Here is a 21,521-nt window from a genome sequence, read left to right on the forward strand (position 1 = left end):
CTTTTAAAGTATTTTTATTTAAGAGCACTTTTGAATTATTTTTGTATTTAAAATAAGTATATATCAAATTTGAAGCATACTTCTCTAAAGACATCAATTACAATTAATTGCAATGAAATGTATCATTTCCTTAATTCAGTCAGGAAGTTAGGTTAATTAGTTATAGATGATAGATACTATGAATCCTCTGTATCAGAATTACCTTCAGTTTTTGATATTATCAGATATATGTGTATGTAATCTAACCTTATACTTTTTAACAGTCTACATATTAGACCTGGATGTTCTAATTATGAACAAAATAGATCCTGACCCCAAGGTGCTTTTGAGTCCAATCTACTGTGAGGCCTTCATAGGGCCATCTGTGAAGAAATTGTTCTCTGGGCAAGGATTACATTTGGCAAGAATTTATACAACAATACATTCTAATGTTTTCAAGATAGGTTTGTTCTCCAGATTGCCATAAGACCTTTTTTACTCTTTATTTTATAAGTGTTTGTGATTAGTTTGCTCAATCGCCTATAAATTTTGGGCAAATCTATCTACATGTATTATTTTAAGTTTTACAATTCAGTTTCACTTTATATACTAGTAATCTTAAAAAATAAAGTGTCCAATGAATAAGTTAGCAAGATATACTCAAAGTATGCAGGGTAAATAGATAAATTTTCAAGTGCTGCAGATGTATTTTATAAATTAAAAATTGAAAGGAAAGTGATGCCTTTGATCAAACCAATGTTTTATCACTTGTAGGTGACAGACTCCTTTTGAGAGTCTAATAAAAATTATAAATTTATGGATAGGTAAATAATTCATGTATAAAATTTCATCTAAAATGTCTGAGTTCTTTAATGGGTTAATTGTATTTCAGTAAAATAATTCCTGCCATAGGTAAAGTGCTTTATTGTAAGTTCTTAGAACAACAACAAATACCTTTTAGGTAGTACAATTTATTAAGTTAAATTTTATGGAGACATTCTTCACTAATTTAATTTTTAGGCAAACTAACTTTGGGTAAAACGTTCTGTTTCACAGTAGCAACAGACACTCAGATGATGTGATAGTGTCCCAAGTTACCTGCCTTTATCATTACAGCATTTTTATTCTAAGGTTATCACAATAAACATTTTACTCTGTGATTCAAAATATGGAGCACTTTACTTAAGGATGAATTTGTCCCCAAGAAAAGTTTTTAAAAATCAATCTTATCTTCTGCTTTTAGAAAAAAAATGAAGTGAAATCTTGTTTCTTTGCTAGTTTAATTATCTGTATTAGGAAAATTTTTCTTTTCTGTTTCTCATATGATATTTATGCCATATGATACAGCTCTTTTCCTTTTTCCTCACCTAATGATCCACTCAAAATTATTGAAGTTTGTTCTGTTTTGTGAGGGCATAAAATATGAATAAAACAAGGAAGATTTCAGAATAGGTACTTTATCCCATGTATTCATCCATTGAATTGAAATATTTGCTAAATGCTTTCTATATGCCTAATTCTCTTTATATTATCATATTTAATGTTCACACTATCAATATGAAGTAAATATTATTTTTCTTATTCACCTGTGATATGCAAATGAATGCTAGGTTCTGGGGATAAGCTAGGGTGAGCAAAATGTAGACATGGCCCTTGCCTTCATCAAGCTTATAGTTTACTGAGGACCAACTTTTAAAAATGCTAAAAATTAGATCGGTTTAATTGTTTACAGAATACAATGGGATCAAGTAGCATCATCTATCCTAATTTACCATTAGTCAGAAGAAAAGGCTTCCTAGATAAGTGACTTTTTAGCAGGGATGAGAGGCATGAGTAGGGCTGAGCTCATAAAGAATGTTCTTGGCAAATGGTCCTAGGTGAGAAATGCTGGTTATGAGTAGAGAATGTGCATTATCACTAGAGAGAAGAATGCAAAGACTAAGGAAATAGTTTGGGAAAAGTTTAATAATGGTTGTCATAAGCCTTGTTAAGAAGTTTGAATTTGATGCCAAAAGAAACGAAACCACTGTAGGATTTTAAGTAGCTACGTACAACAATAAGAATTTTAGTTGGAAAAAACTGCATCTGATAAGATTACAGAATTAGTGAAAAAATGTTATAAAGCTTGAGATAGGCTGACTGGGGAGCTGTTGCCCTTACTTCAAGCCAGAAGTGACAAGTTTTTAGATTAGGCTGTGGCACTAGTGCTGGAGAAAAGTGGAATCTATTAGAGCAATCTTTAGAGGCATAATCAACAAGATTTGAGAACTCACTAAATGTAAGGTAAGTGAGACAGAGAAGCTGATGATTTAGTATCTGGTAGTATTTTCTTTTGGGAAAAGGGAGGACTACCAGTAGCAAGATGAGTTCAGTTTGGGATAAGAATTTCAAAGGATATAAACATACTTGTGCATGTGTCTTTATAGCAGCATGATTTATAGTCCTTTGGGTATATACCCAGTGATGGAATGGCTGGGTCAAATGGTATTTCTAGTTCTAGATCCCTGAGGAATTGCCACACTGACTTCCACAATGGTTGAACTAGTTTACAGTCCCACCAACAGTGTAAAAGTGTTCCTGTTTCTCCACATCCTCTCCAGCACCTATTGTTTCCTGACTTTTTAATGATTGCCATTCTAACTGGTGTGAGATGGTATCTCATTGTGGTTTTGATTTGCATTTCTCTGATGGCCAGTGATGATGAGCATTTTTTCATGTGTTTTTTGGCTGCATAAATGTCTTCTTTTGAGAAGTGTCTGTTCATGGCCTTTGCCCACTTTTTGATGGGGTTGTTTGTTTTTTTCTTGTAAATTTGTTTGAGTTCATTACAGATTCTGGATATTAGCCCTTTGTCAGATGAGTAGGTTCTGAAAATTTTCTCCCATTTTGTAGGTTGCCTGTTCACTTTGATGGTAGTTTCTTTTGCTGTGCAGAAGCTCTTTAGTTTAATCAGATCCCATTTGTCAATTTTGGCTTTTGTTGCCATTGCTTTTGGTGTTTTAGACATGAAGTCCTTGCCCATGCCTATGTCCTGAATGGTAATGCCTAGGTTTTCTTCTAGGGTTTTTATGGTTTTAGGTCTAACGTTTAAGTCTTTAATCCATCTTGAATTAATTTTTGTATAAGGTGTAAGGAAGGGATCCAGTTTCAGCTTTCTACATATGGCTAGCCAGCTTTCCCAGCACCATTTATTAAATAGGGAATCCTTTCCCCATTTCTTGTTTTTCTCAGGTTTGTCAAAGATCAGATAGTTGTAGATATGTGGCGTTATTTCTGAGGGCTCTGTTTTGTTCCATTGATCTATATCTCTGTTTTGGTACCAGTACCATGCTGTTGTGGTTACTGTGGCCTTGTAGTGTAGTTTGAAGTCAGGTAGAGTGATGCCTCCAGCTTTGTTCTTTTGACTTAGGATTGACTTGGTTCCATATGAACTTTAAAGTAGTTTTTTCCAATTCTGTGAAGAAAGTCATTGGTAGCTTGATGGGGATGGCATTGAATCTATAAATTACCTTGGGCAGTATGGCCGTTTTCACAATATTGATTCTTCCTACCCATGAGCATGGAATGTTCTTCCATTTGTTTGTATCCTCTTTTATTTCATTGAGCAGTGGTTTGTAGTTCTCCTTGAAGAGGTCCTTCACATGTCTTGTAAGTCGGATTCCTAGGTATGTTTATTGCGGCATTATTCACAATAGTAAAGACTTGGAACCAACCCAAATGTCCAACAATGATAGAATGGATTAAGAAAATGTGGCACATACACACCATGGAATACTATGCAGCCATAAAAAATGATGAGTTCATGTCCTTTGTAGGGACATGGATGAAATTGGAAATCATCATTTTCGGTAAACTATCGCAAGAACAAAAAACCAAACACCTCATCTTCTCACTCATAGGTGGGAATTGAACAATGAGAACATATGGACACAGGAAGGGGAACATCACACTCTGGGGACTGTTGTGGGGTGGGGGGAGGGGGGAGGGATAGCTTTAGGAGATATACCTAATGCTAAATGACGAGTTAATGGGTGCAGCACACCAGCATGGCACATGTATACATATGTAACTAACCTGCACATTGTGCACATGTACCCTAAAACTTAAAGTATAATAATAATAAAATAAAATAAAATAAAAGAATTTCAAAGGATAACCAAGTGCATGGTGTCAGATAAGCCAAATGAGGATGTTTTAGGGAGCCAGTGGTCTACAGGTCAACTGTTGCCAAGGGTTAAGATAAATAAGAAAAGTAAGTTGCGTGCATCCATTATACAATAACCAAAACTTCTGTAAGAAGAATCAGATCCATAGTAACTTCCCTTTACTCATGCATTTTGTAACCTCTAAAGTAAAGATTAGAGCCCAAGGTTTGTGACTCTACAGATCATGCTTTTCTCACTTACTTTTTAAAAAATAAACTAGACTTTTTGTTGTTATTGTGAAGCCATTTTAGGTTTACAGAGAAAATGGAACAAAAAATATAGAGAATGTCCGTATCTCACCCCCTACACTCCTCTCCTGCTACACCCCATTTTCCTATTTTTAACATCTTCCATTATTGTGATACATTTGTTGAAACTGATGAACCAATACTGATAAATTATTTAACTAAAACCCATAGTTTACATTAGGGTTCACTCTTTGTATTGTATATTCTGTGGGTTTTGATAAATGTAATATGACATGCATTCACCATTATAATATCATAAGGAATAGTTTTAGGGTCTTAAAAATATTCTCTGCTCTACCTATACATCCTTCTGTCCTTTCTTTTCCCCAACTTGGCAACCACTGACCTCTGTACTATCTCCATAATTTTGCATTTCTGCAATGACATATAGTTGTAATCATGCAGTATGTAGCCTTTTCAGATTGTCTTTTTTCACTTAGCAATATGCATTTGAGGTTTTGCATGCCTTTTCTTGGATTGATAGTGCATTTCTTTGCATTGCCAAATATTCCATTGTGTGGATGTAGCACGGTTTATCCATTCATTTATTGAAGTATGTCTTGGTTACCTCCAAGTGTTTGTAATTATAAATTAAGTTGTTTTAAGCACATACGTGCATGTTTTTGTGGAGACCTACATTTTCTGTTCACTTAGGTAAATACTAAGGAGCCCAATTGCTGGCTTATTTGGTTAGGGTATACTTAGTTTGTAAGAAATTGTCAAACTGTATTCCAAATTTGATGTATCATTTTGCATTCCCTCCCAGCAATGAATGCAACTTCCTGTTGATCTGTGTCCTCTCTAGTATTCGGTGTTTTCAGCATTTTAGATTTTAGCTATTATGAAAAGTGTTTAGTGATGTCTTACTGTTTTAATTTGCAACTCTCTAATGACATGTGTTGACTGTCTTTTCATTCTTCTAATCTGTATATGTTCTTTGGTCAGATGTTTGTTCTGATCTCTTGCCCAATTTTAAATTGAGTTGTTTGTTTTCTCGCTATCTACATCTTTGTGTTTCAACATGTTTAGTCCATTGGCATTTAATGTCATTATTAATATGGTTAGATATAGCTCTATCTAAATTGTTTTCTGTTTGTTTCCTCTGATTTTGGTTCTTCTGTTTTTCCTTTCCCACATTTTTTATTATTTGATTTTGTAAAGCACTGAATGTAATATACGTATTGGCTTTTTAGATGTGCCTTTTGAATTTTTTTTTGTGAGTGCTCCAGGGATTACAATACACATTCTTACTGCTTCATAGTCAGCTTTATATCATTGTTATACCACTTGTTAAAATTATAAACTTGCATTTATTCCTTTTCTACTGTCTCTTATGTTATTGTTGTTAGATATAATAATTTATCCATAGATTAGAAACTACACTAAACAATATTATAAATTTTGCTTTATTCAGATTACATATTTTATAGAAGTTAAGAGGAAATGGGTTTTTATAGTCATTAAAACATTCAACATTTGCTACTCTTGTTTTATTTCTGAAGTTCTTTCTCCCTGGTATCATTTTTCTTGAGCTTATACGGTTTTCTTAAACTTTTCTTGTAGTATGATTCCAATGGCAGTACATTTCCTTAGATTTCTTTATTTTAAAAAGTCCTTTATTTCACCTTCCTCTCTGAGGGAGTTTTTGTTAGATATAAAGTTCTGGTCTCATAGTTTTTTTGCTTCATTCTAAACTTTAGAATTTTTTCCAGGGTTGTCTGGCTTTCAGGATTTTTGATGAGAGTCCTTGGCCATATGACTCTTTCTTTGGGTGCTGTCAAGATTTTGTCTTTGTTTTTGTTTTTTAACAGTTTGAATACAATGTGGCTAGGCATGGTTATCTTTTTGTTTATATAGTTTAGATTTTGCTAATTTTCTTGAACTTATAAGTGTATGTCTTCTACAAAATTAAAAAGTTTCTAGTCATTATTTCTTAAAATCATTTTCTGCTAGTTTTTCTCTTTTGTGTTCTTTTTGGGAATTCAATTATATTATGTAAGACCTTTTTACCGTGTTACACAAGTTCCCGAACTCTGTTCCCTTTTCCTTACCTTTTCTCTTTGTTTTTCAAATTGGGTAAATTCTATTGATCTATGTTCAAGTTCACTGACTCCTTTCTTCTGTCATTCCCAATCTGTTTCAAAGCCCATATAGTGAACATGTTTTTTCATAAACTTCAGCTTTTTAATCTAAAAATACTTTCTATTACTCTGCTGAAATTTTCTTTTTTTTATTACAAGCATGTTTTTCATTACATTACTGATCATAGTTCTAGTAGCGGCTTTAAGTCCTTCTCTGCTAATTCTAACATCTCAGACTGTCTAGTAGCTACCATCTATTGGTTATCATTTTGTTTGGTTCCCATGCAAATAAGTCACATTTTTCTGGAAATTCATAAATTAAATAATACTGCATTGTATTTTGGATATTGTGTTATGTTGCGGAGGCTTGGATTCTCCTGTATTCTTCCAAGTAATGTTAGTGCTCTCATTTTAGCAGAGGCTAAGTTGCTTAAACTCAAAATAAAGCAAACTCCATCACCATTGAGGTTGGCAATGCTTCACAAATGTCAGCTCAGATTGTTTTTATGCTTCCCCATGGATTCTTGGTTCAGAGGTCAGCCGAAGATGTTCACACTCATTCACAGAATTTGTGGTTTCTCTTTGCTGCCTCTCCCTTTTCCTGTCTCTGGTGGCTCTGGTTGTTCCAGGCTGCATTCCCTTGTTGTTCCGGCAGGTTTTCTGTGGAGTCTTAGCCAACTTGTGCTGTTATGGTAACCACAGCTGCCCTCAGATCACAGCAGCAAAAACAGGGAAATTATAACATGCAAGATACTTCCTCCAAGTTTTAATTTTCCTCTAAAATCTGCCTACTTTAGTTCATTTACTAAGGCCTTTATATGCTTGTTCTATAGATTTTTTAATAGTTGTCATATGCAAGGATAATTTATTAGGAGGTTATTCTTTCACATTGATAAACCTCCTGGCCTCCTCTATTTCTATTTTTATTATTAATGTTACATTTCTTGCTGGTGTCAGCAGATAAGTCTCACTTTAAATTTTTCCTAAGAAATTCATTTTTGTTCTTTATCTTTTATCCTTGATGATATTACTTCACTATTACTGAGATGATACACATAATAAGAAAAACAACTTATGCTTTTTCAATAACTGACTGCCAACCTCTATTAAAAGGTGTATGTGTGTTGTCTATTTCACCTTAGAAATCCTGTAAGATACAGAATATCTGCATTTTACTAATGAGGAAATTTAACTTGTCCAAGTCTAATTAGATACTGAGGGATAAAGCAGGATTAAAACCCCTAGAATGGCCCATTATCTTCAACACAACACTAAACATAATAAAATAAAATAAAATAAAAATTATAACTTGGCATCCTTTTACTTATATAGTGGTTTACTTTCTATTTTTTCCCTTTAATTTAAAATTGTGTACTTCTAGTGAAAGAGAAATAACAGTAATCCTCCATTAAGTTATCTATAAACCTCAAACCTCAGATTTAAAAGCATGTAAAATGGATTAACAAGTATTCACTTGATGAATCTTAGTAGAATTATTAGGCTCATTCTGATATTTGAATATTTGCCTGTAAGGTACATATGGTACATGTAAACCATGCTGGACTAGCATTCACCAACTTTCATGTAACTTAAAGTTACTATCTTGTTTTGGGTTGCTATAACAAAATAGCATAGACTGGGTGGATTATAGACAACGGAAATGTATTGCTCACAATTCTGGAGGCTGGAAAGTCCAAGATCAAGGAGCCAGCTGACTCAAAGTCTGATAAAGACTGGCTTCCTGGTTCCTAGATGGTTGTCTTCTTGCAACATCCTTACATGGCTGAAGAAGTGAGGGAGCTCTCTCTCAGGTGTCTTTTATATGGGTATTAGTCGCATTCATGATGGCTGCCCTCACGATGAGGCCTACCAGAGGCCACATCTCCTAGTACCTTCACTGTGCAGGGTAGGATTTCAACATGCAAATTTGGGGAGGACATGATCATTCTGTCTATAGCAGTTTCCAACCATAAGTAACAACTTCTTCTATCTGCATTTGGATAAACAGTCCCTCGTGTCTATCTGTATTTTGGATCTTCCTTTCCTTTCACTAATAGTGCTGTCAGATAGAACTTTCTGTGATGGTGAAAAATTTCTATACCTCCACTTTCTATTATGGTAGCCACTAGCCATGTGCAGCTATGAGCACTTGAAATGTGGCTAGTGTGATTGAGTAATTACATTCTTAACTTTGTTTAAGTTTAGTTACTTCAAATTTAAATAGAATTATGTGTCTGGTGGCTGTTATATGGACAGTGCTACCCTGGAGCACCTTTGTGCTTCCTTTCCAAAAATGTATTAGCTAACTGTGTGGTGCATTTATCTAATAATCTTCCTGGATTTTTTCAATTCATTGAATTTATGGGGTGACTACTATGTAAAGGAGTTCGTGTTAAGCATGGTTTTGATTCCCTTTCTTACCTTAAGTGTCTTTTTAAAAACTTTTTTTGACTTATTTTATTATATCTAAGAGTTTTTTATGTCTTCAGACATACCACACAGGTACACACACACACACACACACACACACACACACATACACACAGGTCAAAATTATTTTACCTTTACTATTGTATAAAAAAGTAATTTTCTAAGCATGTTATTATTATATGTACATTTTTTATTTCTCCTTGGAAATTCCTATTACAAACTATTAGTTTTGCTACATGTCTGAAAGCTTCTGACTGCAGGAATTTTCTAGGAAAATTATTTTTAAGTCTGTGTAGCTATTTTTCCTCTTAATCTTTTCTAATATTCTAAGTGCTAGTAATTAGCTATGATTGAATTATTTATTACTACCTTCTTCTATGGAAATAATAGGTATCCTTAACAAGTCCTCAGAGTAATTTTTATGTTTAAGTTTTAACTATGGATGTGACCAAGCAAACTGATTGCTTATTTTTACTTTATATGTTATAAAAATTTTAACTTATGCTATGTTATTTTTATTTTGATCACTTCAGGATCACCAAACAATTTTGAGAGCATGGGCTGTGAAAGATTTTGCTCCAAATTGTCCTTTGTATGTCCAGATATTAAAGCCTGAAAATAAATTTCACATCAAATTTGCTGGTAAGTTTTTGTCTTGCATGAGATCCATTGAATTTCCTGAAACTGCTATAGTGGCTTAAGGGTTAAGTCTCTGAACTAAGTGGCAACTTAAAATATTCAAGATTCTAAAGAACTGAAAATGATTATTAAAACTAATTTACTTTATATGAGAGGATTTATCCACTTTAATATGTGACAAGATAATACTTTGGCTTGAGTCTTAATTTTTTTATATAACTTGTTGATTTTAGTACCTTAACATACTGGATACCTGAATAAGCCTAAATATATCAGCAGTAGTAGATTTATGCATAATATAGACACAAATTTCAAGTGCCGTATCTGCTCATTTATACATAGGTTTACACATAGATGGGTGATACTTGGCTATAGATAATTGTTTAATACACACATAGGCTTATCATGCAATAGACTAATACATTGAAATGTATTCAGGTATATTTAAATAGAGTTAATTTAGGGAGTAGACTTTGAAAAGAATTCAAGAAAAAGATGCATGTGAACTTTTTTGAAGGTACTGCTTTAAAAATGATAGATCACATAAGATTATACCTTGAATTGCTAGACAATTGAACAGCAAAATTGTACTTGCTTTTTTTTTTCTTAAATGCTTCTGTCAAAAAAAAACGCTAATGTTGATCTAAGCAGTAATTCTTGTGCATGTTTTCCCCCCATCACAAATACCCCATGTTTTACATTATATTCTATCTTAAAAGTCTAAAGCTCCAAAAGTCATTAAAATGTAATTCATTTTAGCAATGTGTCAGCAAAACGTATTTCCTTCAGAAAATGTGTTTACATATCTTAAAATTCTTATCTATTAGTGTATGATTTTGAAATGAAAAATTATAAATCCTCGGGAATTTTGATGTAATGATAAGAAAATTATGAAATGGTTGCTATTCAGTTTGCTCTAGCCTTCTCCAAATTTATGTCATCATTTTTTTTCCTAACAATGTATAGCAATCAATTTAAAGTAATAGCTTCCAACTCTGGTTGCACATTAGTATGTTTTTGGAAGAATTTCTAAAGTACTGATCATAGAGATTCTGATTTATACAGTATAATAGGTGCTAGGGCCTCTCTAAGACTATTTCTTAACTGAAATTTAAAAATAACAGTGCCTCTTTTGTAGAAGGCTTTGTGAAATTAAATGGAAAAATATATGTAAAGTACTCCATCTACAACCTGTTACATATATCATTAGCATTCATCAAATGCCAATTGTTTATTAAAAAGACCTTTGTAACTAGGCTATCTTATTTTTGTTATTATTTAAGAAAAGAAATATTTTTGAAAAATTTTAAATATACATGGTGATGACTTGCTATGACAAAATTTTTGAATGGCAGTAATGACGTTAACACTAAGTAAAATCTTAAAATGATGACTTTAAATTTGAGTGCCACCACTTAAGACAGGTAGGCAGATTAATATTTTGAGCCTTATTTCCTGTCTACTAAAAGGCCATATGGATTATGTCTCTGTTTTATCAGGGTTAATTGTAAGGATTTAATAAATAATGTCTGAAACATATTAAGTGTTCTATAAATGGATATTGTATCAAGACCTTAAAACAATATGTGTTTTCGAAAGACAAATTTGTGATTTTGAGTGTATTTTAACTAAAATTCAGAGCAGACTTCAGTTCTTTCTCCCTTTAGCATGCCGTTGGTATGTTTCCACAGAGAGATCAAATTTGCTGAAAAAGTCTACTGCTAAAAAAAAATACAGACTATTTGCATTAATCTATTTTCTAATTCTCATTTTGTCATTATTTTAATAATACCATAAAAATGAATAGATTATTTACAAATTCTACCCCAACCATTTATCTCAATATTTCTCATTTTGACACCTGATGAAATTCTTTTTATTAGTGCCTACATTCTTTTATGACTGAGATTACAACATTTCAGAGGATCTCTTTTTATATTGCGTAAAGATGAAGGCATCCTAGTTTCATTAAAATGCCACAAAAAGAGTTTGGAGTGATGTATGAAGCTCTCAAAACAATATCCATATTTTATATCTCAGCATGAGGTTAAAAAATTATGGACTTTTCCTTTCAAAAGGCAGTGTATCAAGCTGTCACTTAGTTTGTGTAAGAGATTCTTTAAATAATGGCCCTCAAGAAACCATGCTGTATATATCTGTGCCCTGTTGCCATGTGATTTTGCAGCTTTTTACCATGAAGAGGTGAAATCTATTTCCCCGTCTTTGTATATAAGGTTTGCTTTGTGATTTGCTTTGACCAATATAATATAACAAAACTTACGCTGTGTAACAGCAGAAGCTAAGACTTAAAAGGCCATACTGGTTCTGCTTTTGCTGTTTTGGAACACTGCTCAGAGACTACATATAAAGAAACCCAGTTTCGCCTCTCTAAGGATGAAAAATCACTTGGAAAGTGAGGCTCATCCATACCAGCACCTCACCTGTCCAGCTCCCAACTTACTTACCATCCAACCCAAGGAATCATGCAGACCCACAGAGTTTTGAGAAATAAAATGGTGGTTAAGTCACTGAAGTTTGGAGGTCACTAGTCATATGGCAGTAGATAACTAATACTGTTGGTGATAAAATAATAATTAATTTAAAATCATATTTCCTTGACAATATTTATTATATTCTTGTCCTTGTACTCTCATAGGTATTAAATATGTAGATTCCAATATTCACAAGATATGAAATGAGGCATTTGCATTTCCATTTATTTAAATAGCTCCTTCGGTTTACCCTAAATTGTGGAAATATAATCATGATTATAATTTATGTTTAAAAAGTAAGCAAAGTTTACTTTTACCAAATTGTCCTTTTTATAATAAATTTGTCAAAATAACATGATTGAAACTGCGAATTCTGGAGTGAGACATTTCATGGTGATGTAGTTGCTGTCCTGTGTACTGACTGCATGACCTCAGGCTTCTTCAAGTCTTTAAGGTCGAGTTTTTCAAGTTGTAAAATGGGGATGATATGAGAAACAACCCCCTCATGTCATTATAATACTAAAAAGGATACTCGGAAGTATCTTTTTAATTTTTAAGCCACCAGTAAGTGATACCTATTTAAGCAATTGGTATAATTTATATCTTGAGTGCCTATTCGTAATCTTCATAACAAATTTAAATTATACTTGTTTAGAGGAAAACTAACTGGGCTCTCTCATAATGTTTTACAAACGGTTTATAAGAGAGATTTCAAAAGCATATAATTCTGAGCTTACACACATTTTCTCAGAGAATAGAAAATATAAGATATCTTCCCAACTCATTTAATGGGAATAACATAGCCTTGATACAAAAGTCATTAAAGATAGTTTTGGAAATGACATTTACAGTCTAACTTAATTGGCTAACAGAGTTGAAAAATTATATAAAATATTTTAGCAAAACAAACCGAGTAATATATTTATAAAAGAATATATAATCACCAAGTTGAAATTATTCCAGAAATAGAACATTATGTTAAAAGAGAATAACCATATCATAATTTTAATGAATGTAGTAAAGTATTTGAGACAGACTTCAACATTCATTCACAATTAAAACTTAAAAAAAAAAACTATTGGAAAGCTAGGACCAAACTTCTTAACCTAAGACAAGTTATCTTCAAAATAACCAAGAAAAAAATTATATTTAATAATCACATATTAAAAAGCTGTCATTTAAGTACAAACATAGGTGTCTACTAAATCAACTTTTATCCAGTATTTTTCTGGAAATCATAAAAATGGCAGTGAAGGTGGGAAAAGTAAAAGATATAAGCATCAGAACACAAGAAATAAAATTGTCATTGTCCATGTATCATCAAATTCTCTACAAGGAAAATTAAAAAGAGTTTTTTTTTCTTTCTATTCACCTTTTTCTTAGAGCATCTCATCTATTTATATAATTTGCAAAATTAAAACTCTTCTTCAGTATCCACTATGAGCTTCAGTTTTGAATCTTCAACTACGTGGTCAATATCTCTTATTAGATTTCTAACAGCCCTCTTAAAATTAAGATGTCTAAAAATAGTTATTGATTTTTCTCTGACCTAAAACCTGTTTCTCACCCATTATTCCCAGCACCATCTGTTTAGAACTCAATCAAAAACCTGTGAGTCATGCTTTCCTTCTCTGCATCCAATCCCACATCTTGTCCTATCGGTTGTACTACCTAATCCACAGCGGCATCACAACCCTAGTCTACGCCATTATCATCTCTCACTTAGGCTGTTTCAAAAGAGTCCCTTTTCATCTTTTTCTGGGTATTCACATGTTGTATCTATAAGCTTACTGCTGCACTTCATGTCCCCCAGAACATTTGCAACAGTGATTGCTGTTTGTGTATCACAGGAGGCAGCTCCATCTTCATACCTCCACTGTCAGCCTAAACTCATTTTCTTTTACCAGAATACAAATTCCAATACCCTTTCACAGTATCATTATTTTTTAAAGATTCTTCCTTGTGAATAATTTGTGTCACCTTTTATGGTTCAAAATTCAGATGTTATTGTGGCTTTGGTTATGTCAAATCATTTTTTTCCAGTGAGAGACTTTTTTACCAATATAATATTTTTGTTAGAAGTGGCAATTGGTACTGAAACATATGACAGAGGCAATGGCAGCGTGCCATAGACATGACTAATACAAAAATGTGTTTTTGTAACATCTTGTATTCTCTGTCAAGCTCTTGTGGGTGTAGCAATTCTAGTAAAGCTTCTCTAGGGTCAAATATCGGATCTACAATCACCTGGGGAAACCTTATGCTTCCATGTTGTGGAGCCCTTCATAAATTCCCCTCCTCAGTTGCAAACCACGATTAAAGGGCACAATATTATGGCAGTTTAGTTATCAGACATGTTTCTTTAGCTGAACATTTAATCAGACTGAAATCAACTTCATATTTTCTTCTCTATTGTGCATTTCCTAAATCATTAAATGCACACACACACACACATGCACACACCCCAAAACAAAAAAGAAAAAACAAGTACTTTACTAGGAGGATAACTTCTTCATTGAAAAACCTTGAATGAATTTTGAAAATAAACTGTGCTCTCCAGTTAATCAATTTCAGCTGAATGAAGTTTGCTGTTTGTCTCCTAGTCAGATAAAGTTACTCCGAAAATCAGTGGGAGGTAAATTCATGTTTTAAGAGTAAATTAATAGCTGAATTTAGATAAACACAGTATCTCTATCTTCCCAATAAAGTGTTATGTCGTCTGTGAATATTCAGTTCTCTTAGCTTCCTCATCCAGTTTTCTTTCAACTGTTGGGTCCTATGAAAATCTCCCACTTCATTTGAATAGATATGAGAAGAAATACAAATCGAATTGGCAAATTTTCACCCACAAGTAGGAGTAAAGGATGTAAAAACAAACGAGTGAAGGAAAGTGTGAATTATCTACTTTCCATGCCTGTTTTTTAGTCCAGAGGCTACCCTTGAGATATTTTCTATGCTTTGGTTATGGTATTTCATATACAACAGAAATTGACTGTAATTTGTTCATGAAAAGTAGACCCATATCTCAACAGTAAAGTGTTGACTGAATGAAATACTTTGTACTTCTCAATTCAAACCTGCCTAGAAGAATGCATCATTATACCAGAACAATAGGAGTTAGTTCTTCTAACAATTAAAAAAAAAATTTTAATTACAATAAGAAGTTAAAAGTCCAAGAAAAAGTAAATGTACTTTTAGCAATGTCACAGACAATATTGTTTAAACATGTATCTTTCATAGAGTGTGATTCCCATTATAAAAATAATAATATTTAAAGTGCACGCACATACATGCCCATATCTTGGAGAAATGATTTGACCAGAAAATGAAGGTTTTGCTCAACTTAGCCATCATCTGTTTTGTACTAAATCACTAGATATTCCAATGCATCACTTTTTCCTACCCAAGAAAGAGAGTGGGAAAATATTTCCAAGCAATATAAATATTGGAAATCATCTTAGCTGTTTCTAAATAACATATGGATGTGCAGGCTTGACTTTCACCAAATGGTAAAGTGTGAGTTTTTCATGCTGAATGATTTCTTCATTTCCCATATAACACCCACATAGACATCATTTTAAACTTCATTTTTACAACCTACTTAAGAACATAATGCTTAGAGTTGTTATATTTTCAAAATATAAAACATTAAGCCTTTGAAAATTCTCATTTTTTTTTGGATGGAAATCTTTTCTCTTTGATTTTTTTTTATTACTGTGGAGATCATCAGAAACTACTTAACATAAGGCCATGTTCAAGCCCAACACTGTCTGGAGAATCTTTAATTTTTTAAGCCATTCGTCACTATTTTTACTTTCAAAAAATCAAACTTACACTGTTTAAAACAGTTATACAATTAAAAAAAAGTATTCTCTCCATCTACATTCAAAAACTGTTAACATTTTGCCACTTTTGACTAATCTCTTTGTACGCATACCCAAATACACACATATTTTTATTTCAGCGGAGCTCTCTTAAGCATAAGGAAATTCTCCTACATAACAATGCTAAAATTTTTACCCCTAAAATGGTCAATAATTTTATGGATCCAGTTTATATGCAAATGTTATCAATTGTCCCTCAGATTTTCCTTAAATCTGTATTTTAAAATTCAGTATTAAATCAAAATTTTATTTTTACTACATTTATGTTTTTCATTTCTTTGTAAAAATTTTTATGCAATAGTTTTAGATTTATGGAAAAGCAGTATAGATAGTACAAAGAGTTCTATATACCCTCTACATCCCACAGCTTCTCCTAATGTTAATGTGGTATATATAACCATTATCCATTTAATCAAAACAAGAAATTAACATTGGTGTTGATTATTTTTAAATGAACATTTAAAAATTTAAATATTGCAAAAGATGTTTAAGCCACCTTTCCTGTTTATTTTCCTTGACATTTGATTAAATTGACACTGGATATTAGGTATTTCAAGACATTTTCTTGTGGGCCACTTATGACTTAATTAACTAAAATAATCTTTTGTTTATCTCCATTAATGTTTTTATAGTTGTATATTTTCAAACACCCAATTTCTTGGTTCTGAGTACCAGAGTAAAATAATACTTATTTTTTTAGAAAGTGCCAGACATATTCTATCATATCCTATGCCTATGGTATTTAGTCTGCCAAATAGTTCCTTGATATAAATGTCTTATGAAAAAGACCAGGTATGCTCTCTTTCACTCTTAAATACTTTTTCATAACATTTTCTATATTTGTACTATGATCAATTTGTTGTTCTATGCGCTAGTGACATAATGATGAACAAGATGTAATAGGTGTCAATTCCAGTGGCAGCTTTTCTCATTGCCTTTACCTGTCACCCTGTAAAAAAGTCAATGCACTTTTATATACTTCCCAAGAATACCACTCCAATGGGCTTATCCTTACTACATAGAGCTTTAGTTGAAGCCTTACAACCCCCTTTTCCTGCCCTTCATAACCTCCATGTATATCAAACCAATGATTCCAGTTATGCTCTAGTCTCACTGTATATTGCTTGATGAATTTAGTCAATCTCATACACCTACAATATATAGTTAAGGCTTTCATGATTTAGTTTCCCCATCCCAGAAGTAATTGGTTTTGCTTTGAAAAGAGTCTCCTAACATATGTTTTTTTTAAAAAAAACAAAAGAGTGAATGAGATCTTAACAGTAGGATGGCCAGCAAGTGGAGGTGACAATTCTTATAATGGGGTGTTAAAACTATCATTGCCTCAAATCACCTTGCCTTGGAACTTCATATTGTGCACATACACATACACAAATACATGTGTATGCATCCATGTGTGTATATGTGATTGTGAATTAAATTTTACTAAGATTTTGTTTTTGGAGAAGTAGTGTGAGAATAATGCAAGCATTAGGTAAAGGCATACAATTTTAACTAGATAAAAAATAAAAAACTCTAGGGGCAATGTTGAGTGCGGTGAGGAGGACAAAAAAAAAAACCTCATAAGAGTGATTATTTAGGAAGCTATTATAGCTGTCCAGGTGAGAGATACGGAGAGAGCTATCATAATGGAAATGGGGAGTGAGAACATATACGTAAAACATTTCATATATTTTCTGTAGACTTAAAAATCAGCTGACTGCAGCAACCAAGGGAGATTGAGAAAATCATTTTATCTTTGCTACTCTCACTTTTTCATATATCTTCACACTCAATATAAATTCTGTCATAGTACTGAACTAATTGATTCATAGTCATTTCAATATCTATTTAACACCAGAATATGAGTTTAAGTGCCTTATATGTCCAGTGATTGCACAGTGCTTGACACATAACATCTAATTATTGTACTATACAGAATATACAATTTAAAAGATCCACTTAGAAAAGTGATAATATAACCTAGCAAAATAAAAAATATGCCAAAATATATGAAATAGTTTGCAAGTACACAAGTAATGTTCCATCATGTTGTGGAAAAAAAAATTCTAGAAGAGAGAGTGACACAGAAAAAGAGCACCAGAAATCTAAAAACAGCGCTTTGTAATTTTTTTCTGAGTATTAGGTCACACATGTACAAAATGAAACTCTAAGAGCCAGGCTAAAAACAACCACAGAATCATAAGCAGAAAAATTCTCAGTACTCAAACAGGGTGGGGAGATATTCACACTCTGAGCAGACATAGTAGAATGACCTTGGCTATCAGCAGGGCATTTGAAATCTTATGAGATACATAGTTTGCTAGTAAGATTGACTTAGCCCCAGAGTAAAGGGTACTCTAAATAGATCAGTATTCATTTTCAGTAATAGAAGCGTACCACTAACTTTTCAATTTACAGTGACACAAACCTATTATCTGTGTTGCTGTGGGTCAATATTCCAGGAATGGGTTATGTAGCTCCCCTCGTCAAGGTCTCACCAGTCTGCAATGAAGATATCCAGTTGATCTATAATCTCATTTGAGGTTTGACATCTTAGAACTTTGTCTACTAACACTGCCCTTGAAAGCTTAAAAATCCAGCAGGCCTTCAAGGTATCAAACTAATTCTACCAAAATGAAGCACCCCATTTTAAACATTGTATAAAGTAACATTCACATTGGCCAGTACCCAATTGAAATGACTAGACATATCAATAAATGGGAAATTCCGACTGTGATTAAGGTAGAAATAAAACCTGTTCTGTACAAGCTTATATCCACAAAATAAAGGAGAGGAGAAAAAAAATTTATAGTGATTTTGTAAGGCCGGCATTATTTGATTAGGCCAAAGCCAAAGACATCATGAGAAAAGAAAATTGCAAACTGATACATTTTATGAACACAGATGCAAAAATCTTCCAGCAAATCAGTAGCAAATCCAATTCAGTAATACACAGAAAGAACATACTGTTACCTAGCTGGGTTTATCCCAAGGCTACAATAGTCATATAACATTTAAAATCAGAGCAGTTCACCATATTAATACATTAAAGGGGAAAATAAGTATATGATCATATCAACAGATGCAACAACAGCATTTCAAAAATCAGTAATGTTTTTACCAAAAATTTGTGCATACTGGAAATAGAAGAAAAGCAACATTATATTTTTATTATACTTGATGCTTATAGGCTGAGTACTAAACTCTAATATTGAGACATCAAAGCTGTGTGTTCTACTTCTATTCACACTGTACTGAAGGTCCTAACCTGTGCAATAAGGCAAATTAAGTAAATGTTAATGTATATGTTAGAAAGGAAATAGTAAAACTAGCTTTATTCATAGGCTAAGTGAACATTTCTTTAAAAATGGTAATGAATCTATAATAAAGCTAGTAGAACTAATGAATGAGTTAGGAACATCAAAATGATCTTCCTTATACAGAAATCAATTTTATTTTTCTATGCTTGTAAAGATAATTTAGGAATTTAAATTAAATATAACCTGTAAAATTCATCAAAAGTATGAAATAGATATGGGAGAATTTAATAAAATATGTGCAAGTCTCATTTAAAGAAACTATAAACATTGCTGAGAGAAATTTTTGAAGAGCTAAATAAGCTGAGAATGTAGCTTATTTCAAGGGTTAAAAGATTCAATATTTTAACATGTTAATTATATCCAAATTAACCTATAGATTCAATACATATTTCAACTGAAATTATAGCTGGCACTTTGAAATATTAATAATCTTATTTTAAATAATATAAAAGTGTAAAGATAATATTCATAACAACTATGAAAAGGAAGATTCATGTCAGAATATCTGTAGTACCTCTGTTTTGAAGCTTTACTGTAATACTAAAGTATTAAAGATAGCATGGAATTATCATAATGATAGACAAATAGATCAATGGAACAGAATACAACCTAGAAGTAGATCAACTTGTATATTTTCATCAACGATGCCAAGTTAATTACCTTGGAGAGGCGATAATCTTCAATAGATAGTTCAGGATCAACTTTATATCCTTCTGGAAAAAATATATATCTTGAGCCTTACCTCACACCACACAGTGAATATTAACTTGAAATAAATTATACGCTTAAATGTAAAAAGTGAGACTACAACATGTCTAAAATAAAACATAAAGGAATGTTTTCACAGGCTTGAGTAGCAAATATTTCTTTGCTGAGACACACAAAAACCACAAACCATAAGAGAAAAAAAAAAAGAAAAATTGGCTTTCATCAAAATTAAACCTTCCACTCTTCACAAGACAATTTCAAAGAATGGCGAACCCCAGACTGGGATGAAAATATTCACAATGAATATATCTGAGTAAATTTGAATCCAAACATATATAAAGAACTCCTACAATTCAATTTTAAGAGTCCAAACAAACCAATAAAAATAGGTAGTAGAAGAATCGAATGGACATTTTATACACACACAAGGATATACCAATGACCATTAAGCATATAAAAAGATGGTCAATATCACTAATCATCAGCAAAATGAAGACTGGAAAGCAATACCATTGCACACACAGAATGCCAAACATTAAAAGGATTCTTAGTATCATGTGACTGAAACTCTCATGCCCTCTTGAAGCTTACATTCTAGTGGGAAAGATGGTTTGAGCAAGAAAGTACTTAGATGGCTACTAAGGGAAAAAAATGCAAGCATCAAGGAAAGCTTAAAATAGGATGGACATACAGATATGATAGATGAATTTTGGCAAAGGGACGTGTAAGTTACACACTGACACAGGAATGGGTTAGTTATATTTAAATGAATGCAGATATGAGTGATTCCTGAATGTTGCCATACGGTAAGAAACCAAGGTAGAAAATGGTGTGGTGAATTAACAGGAACTGAAAACACTTAATATGGCTGCACCAAGATAGAGGATAGTAGGAAATGGAGGCAAGGCAAAGATAAGATTAGGAAGAACTTTATAATTCACTTGAAAAAGGAATATATAGTAGTAGGTAGAAGATGCGTTTGTGGATGATTACTATTTTTAATTTACTTATAGATTTTTGCATATTCTCGTTTTTCTAACAAGATCCAAATAAACAAGCATAATTAATACCATGATAAAATTTGTGAATGGTTATATCTAAGCAGTGAAATTGTTATTCACCTAATTATAACTATAAATTATGTTTATGTAGACTACAATACTATGTTTACGTGAAGTAAAATATCAGTTACTGTTAGCAAAATATATATAAATTTATGAATATGTATTAGTCTATTGCTACATTTTATAACCCATGATCAATCTCACTTAATATTTTCATAAAGCCACTTTCATTCATAACAAATTCTCATTTAAGCCATCAAGCTACGCTGTATAATCAATCATAAGGACTAAATTGATAAATCTGCCAATAGCTAAATCCTTCTTGAGAATGCTAACTCTGCTTCAAATAAGGAATGAGAAATAAAGCAATTTAAAAAGTGGTAGCTATTTGTAAATATTACCAAGATGAATATGATTAGTGGGATTTCTAGGTTAAATGGTATTTGTACTTTTATGGTTTTTAATACACAA

At 32.4% G+C, this 21,521-nt stretch overlaps 1 protein-coding gene across 12 annotated transcripts in view; it reads left to right on the top strand.

Moving 5' to 3' along the window:
- KCNT2 (potassium sodium-activated channel subfamily T member 2) overlaps positions 1–21,521 on the top strand; it is a 393,821-nt gene that overhangs the window by 204,459 nt on the left and 167,841 nt on the right. For all 12 annotated transcript variants that reach the window (XR_008510934.2, XM_054523897.2, XM_054523917.2 and 9 more), the window contains one exon: positions 9,477–9,585. Coding sequence is in view for 11 of the 12 variants with exons in the window: in XM_054523897.2 (XP_054379872.1) it covers positions 9,477–9,585 (109 nt within the window). In the remaining variant the exon portion in view is untranslated. The remainder of the gene's footprint in view (positions 1–9,476; positions 9,586–21,521) is intronic.

The sequence above is a fragment of the Pongo abelii genome, chromosome 1 (genome assembly GCF_028885655.2).
Source record: "Pongo abelii isolate AG06213 chromosome 1, NHGRI_mPonAbe1-v2.0_pri, whole genome shotgun sequence".
Lineage (NCBI taxonomy): Eukaryota > Metazoa > Chordata > Mammalia > Primates > Hominidae > Pongo > Pongo abelii.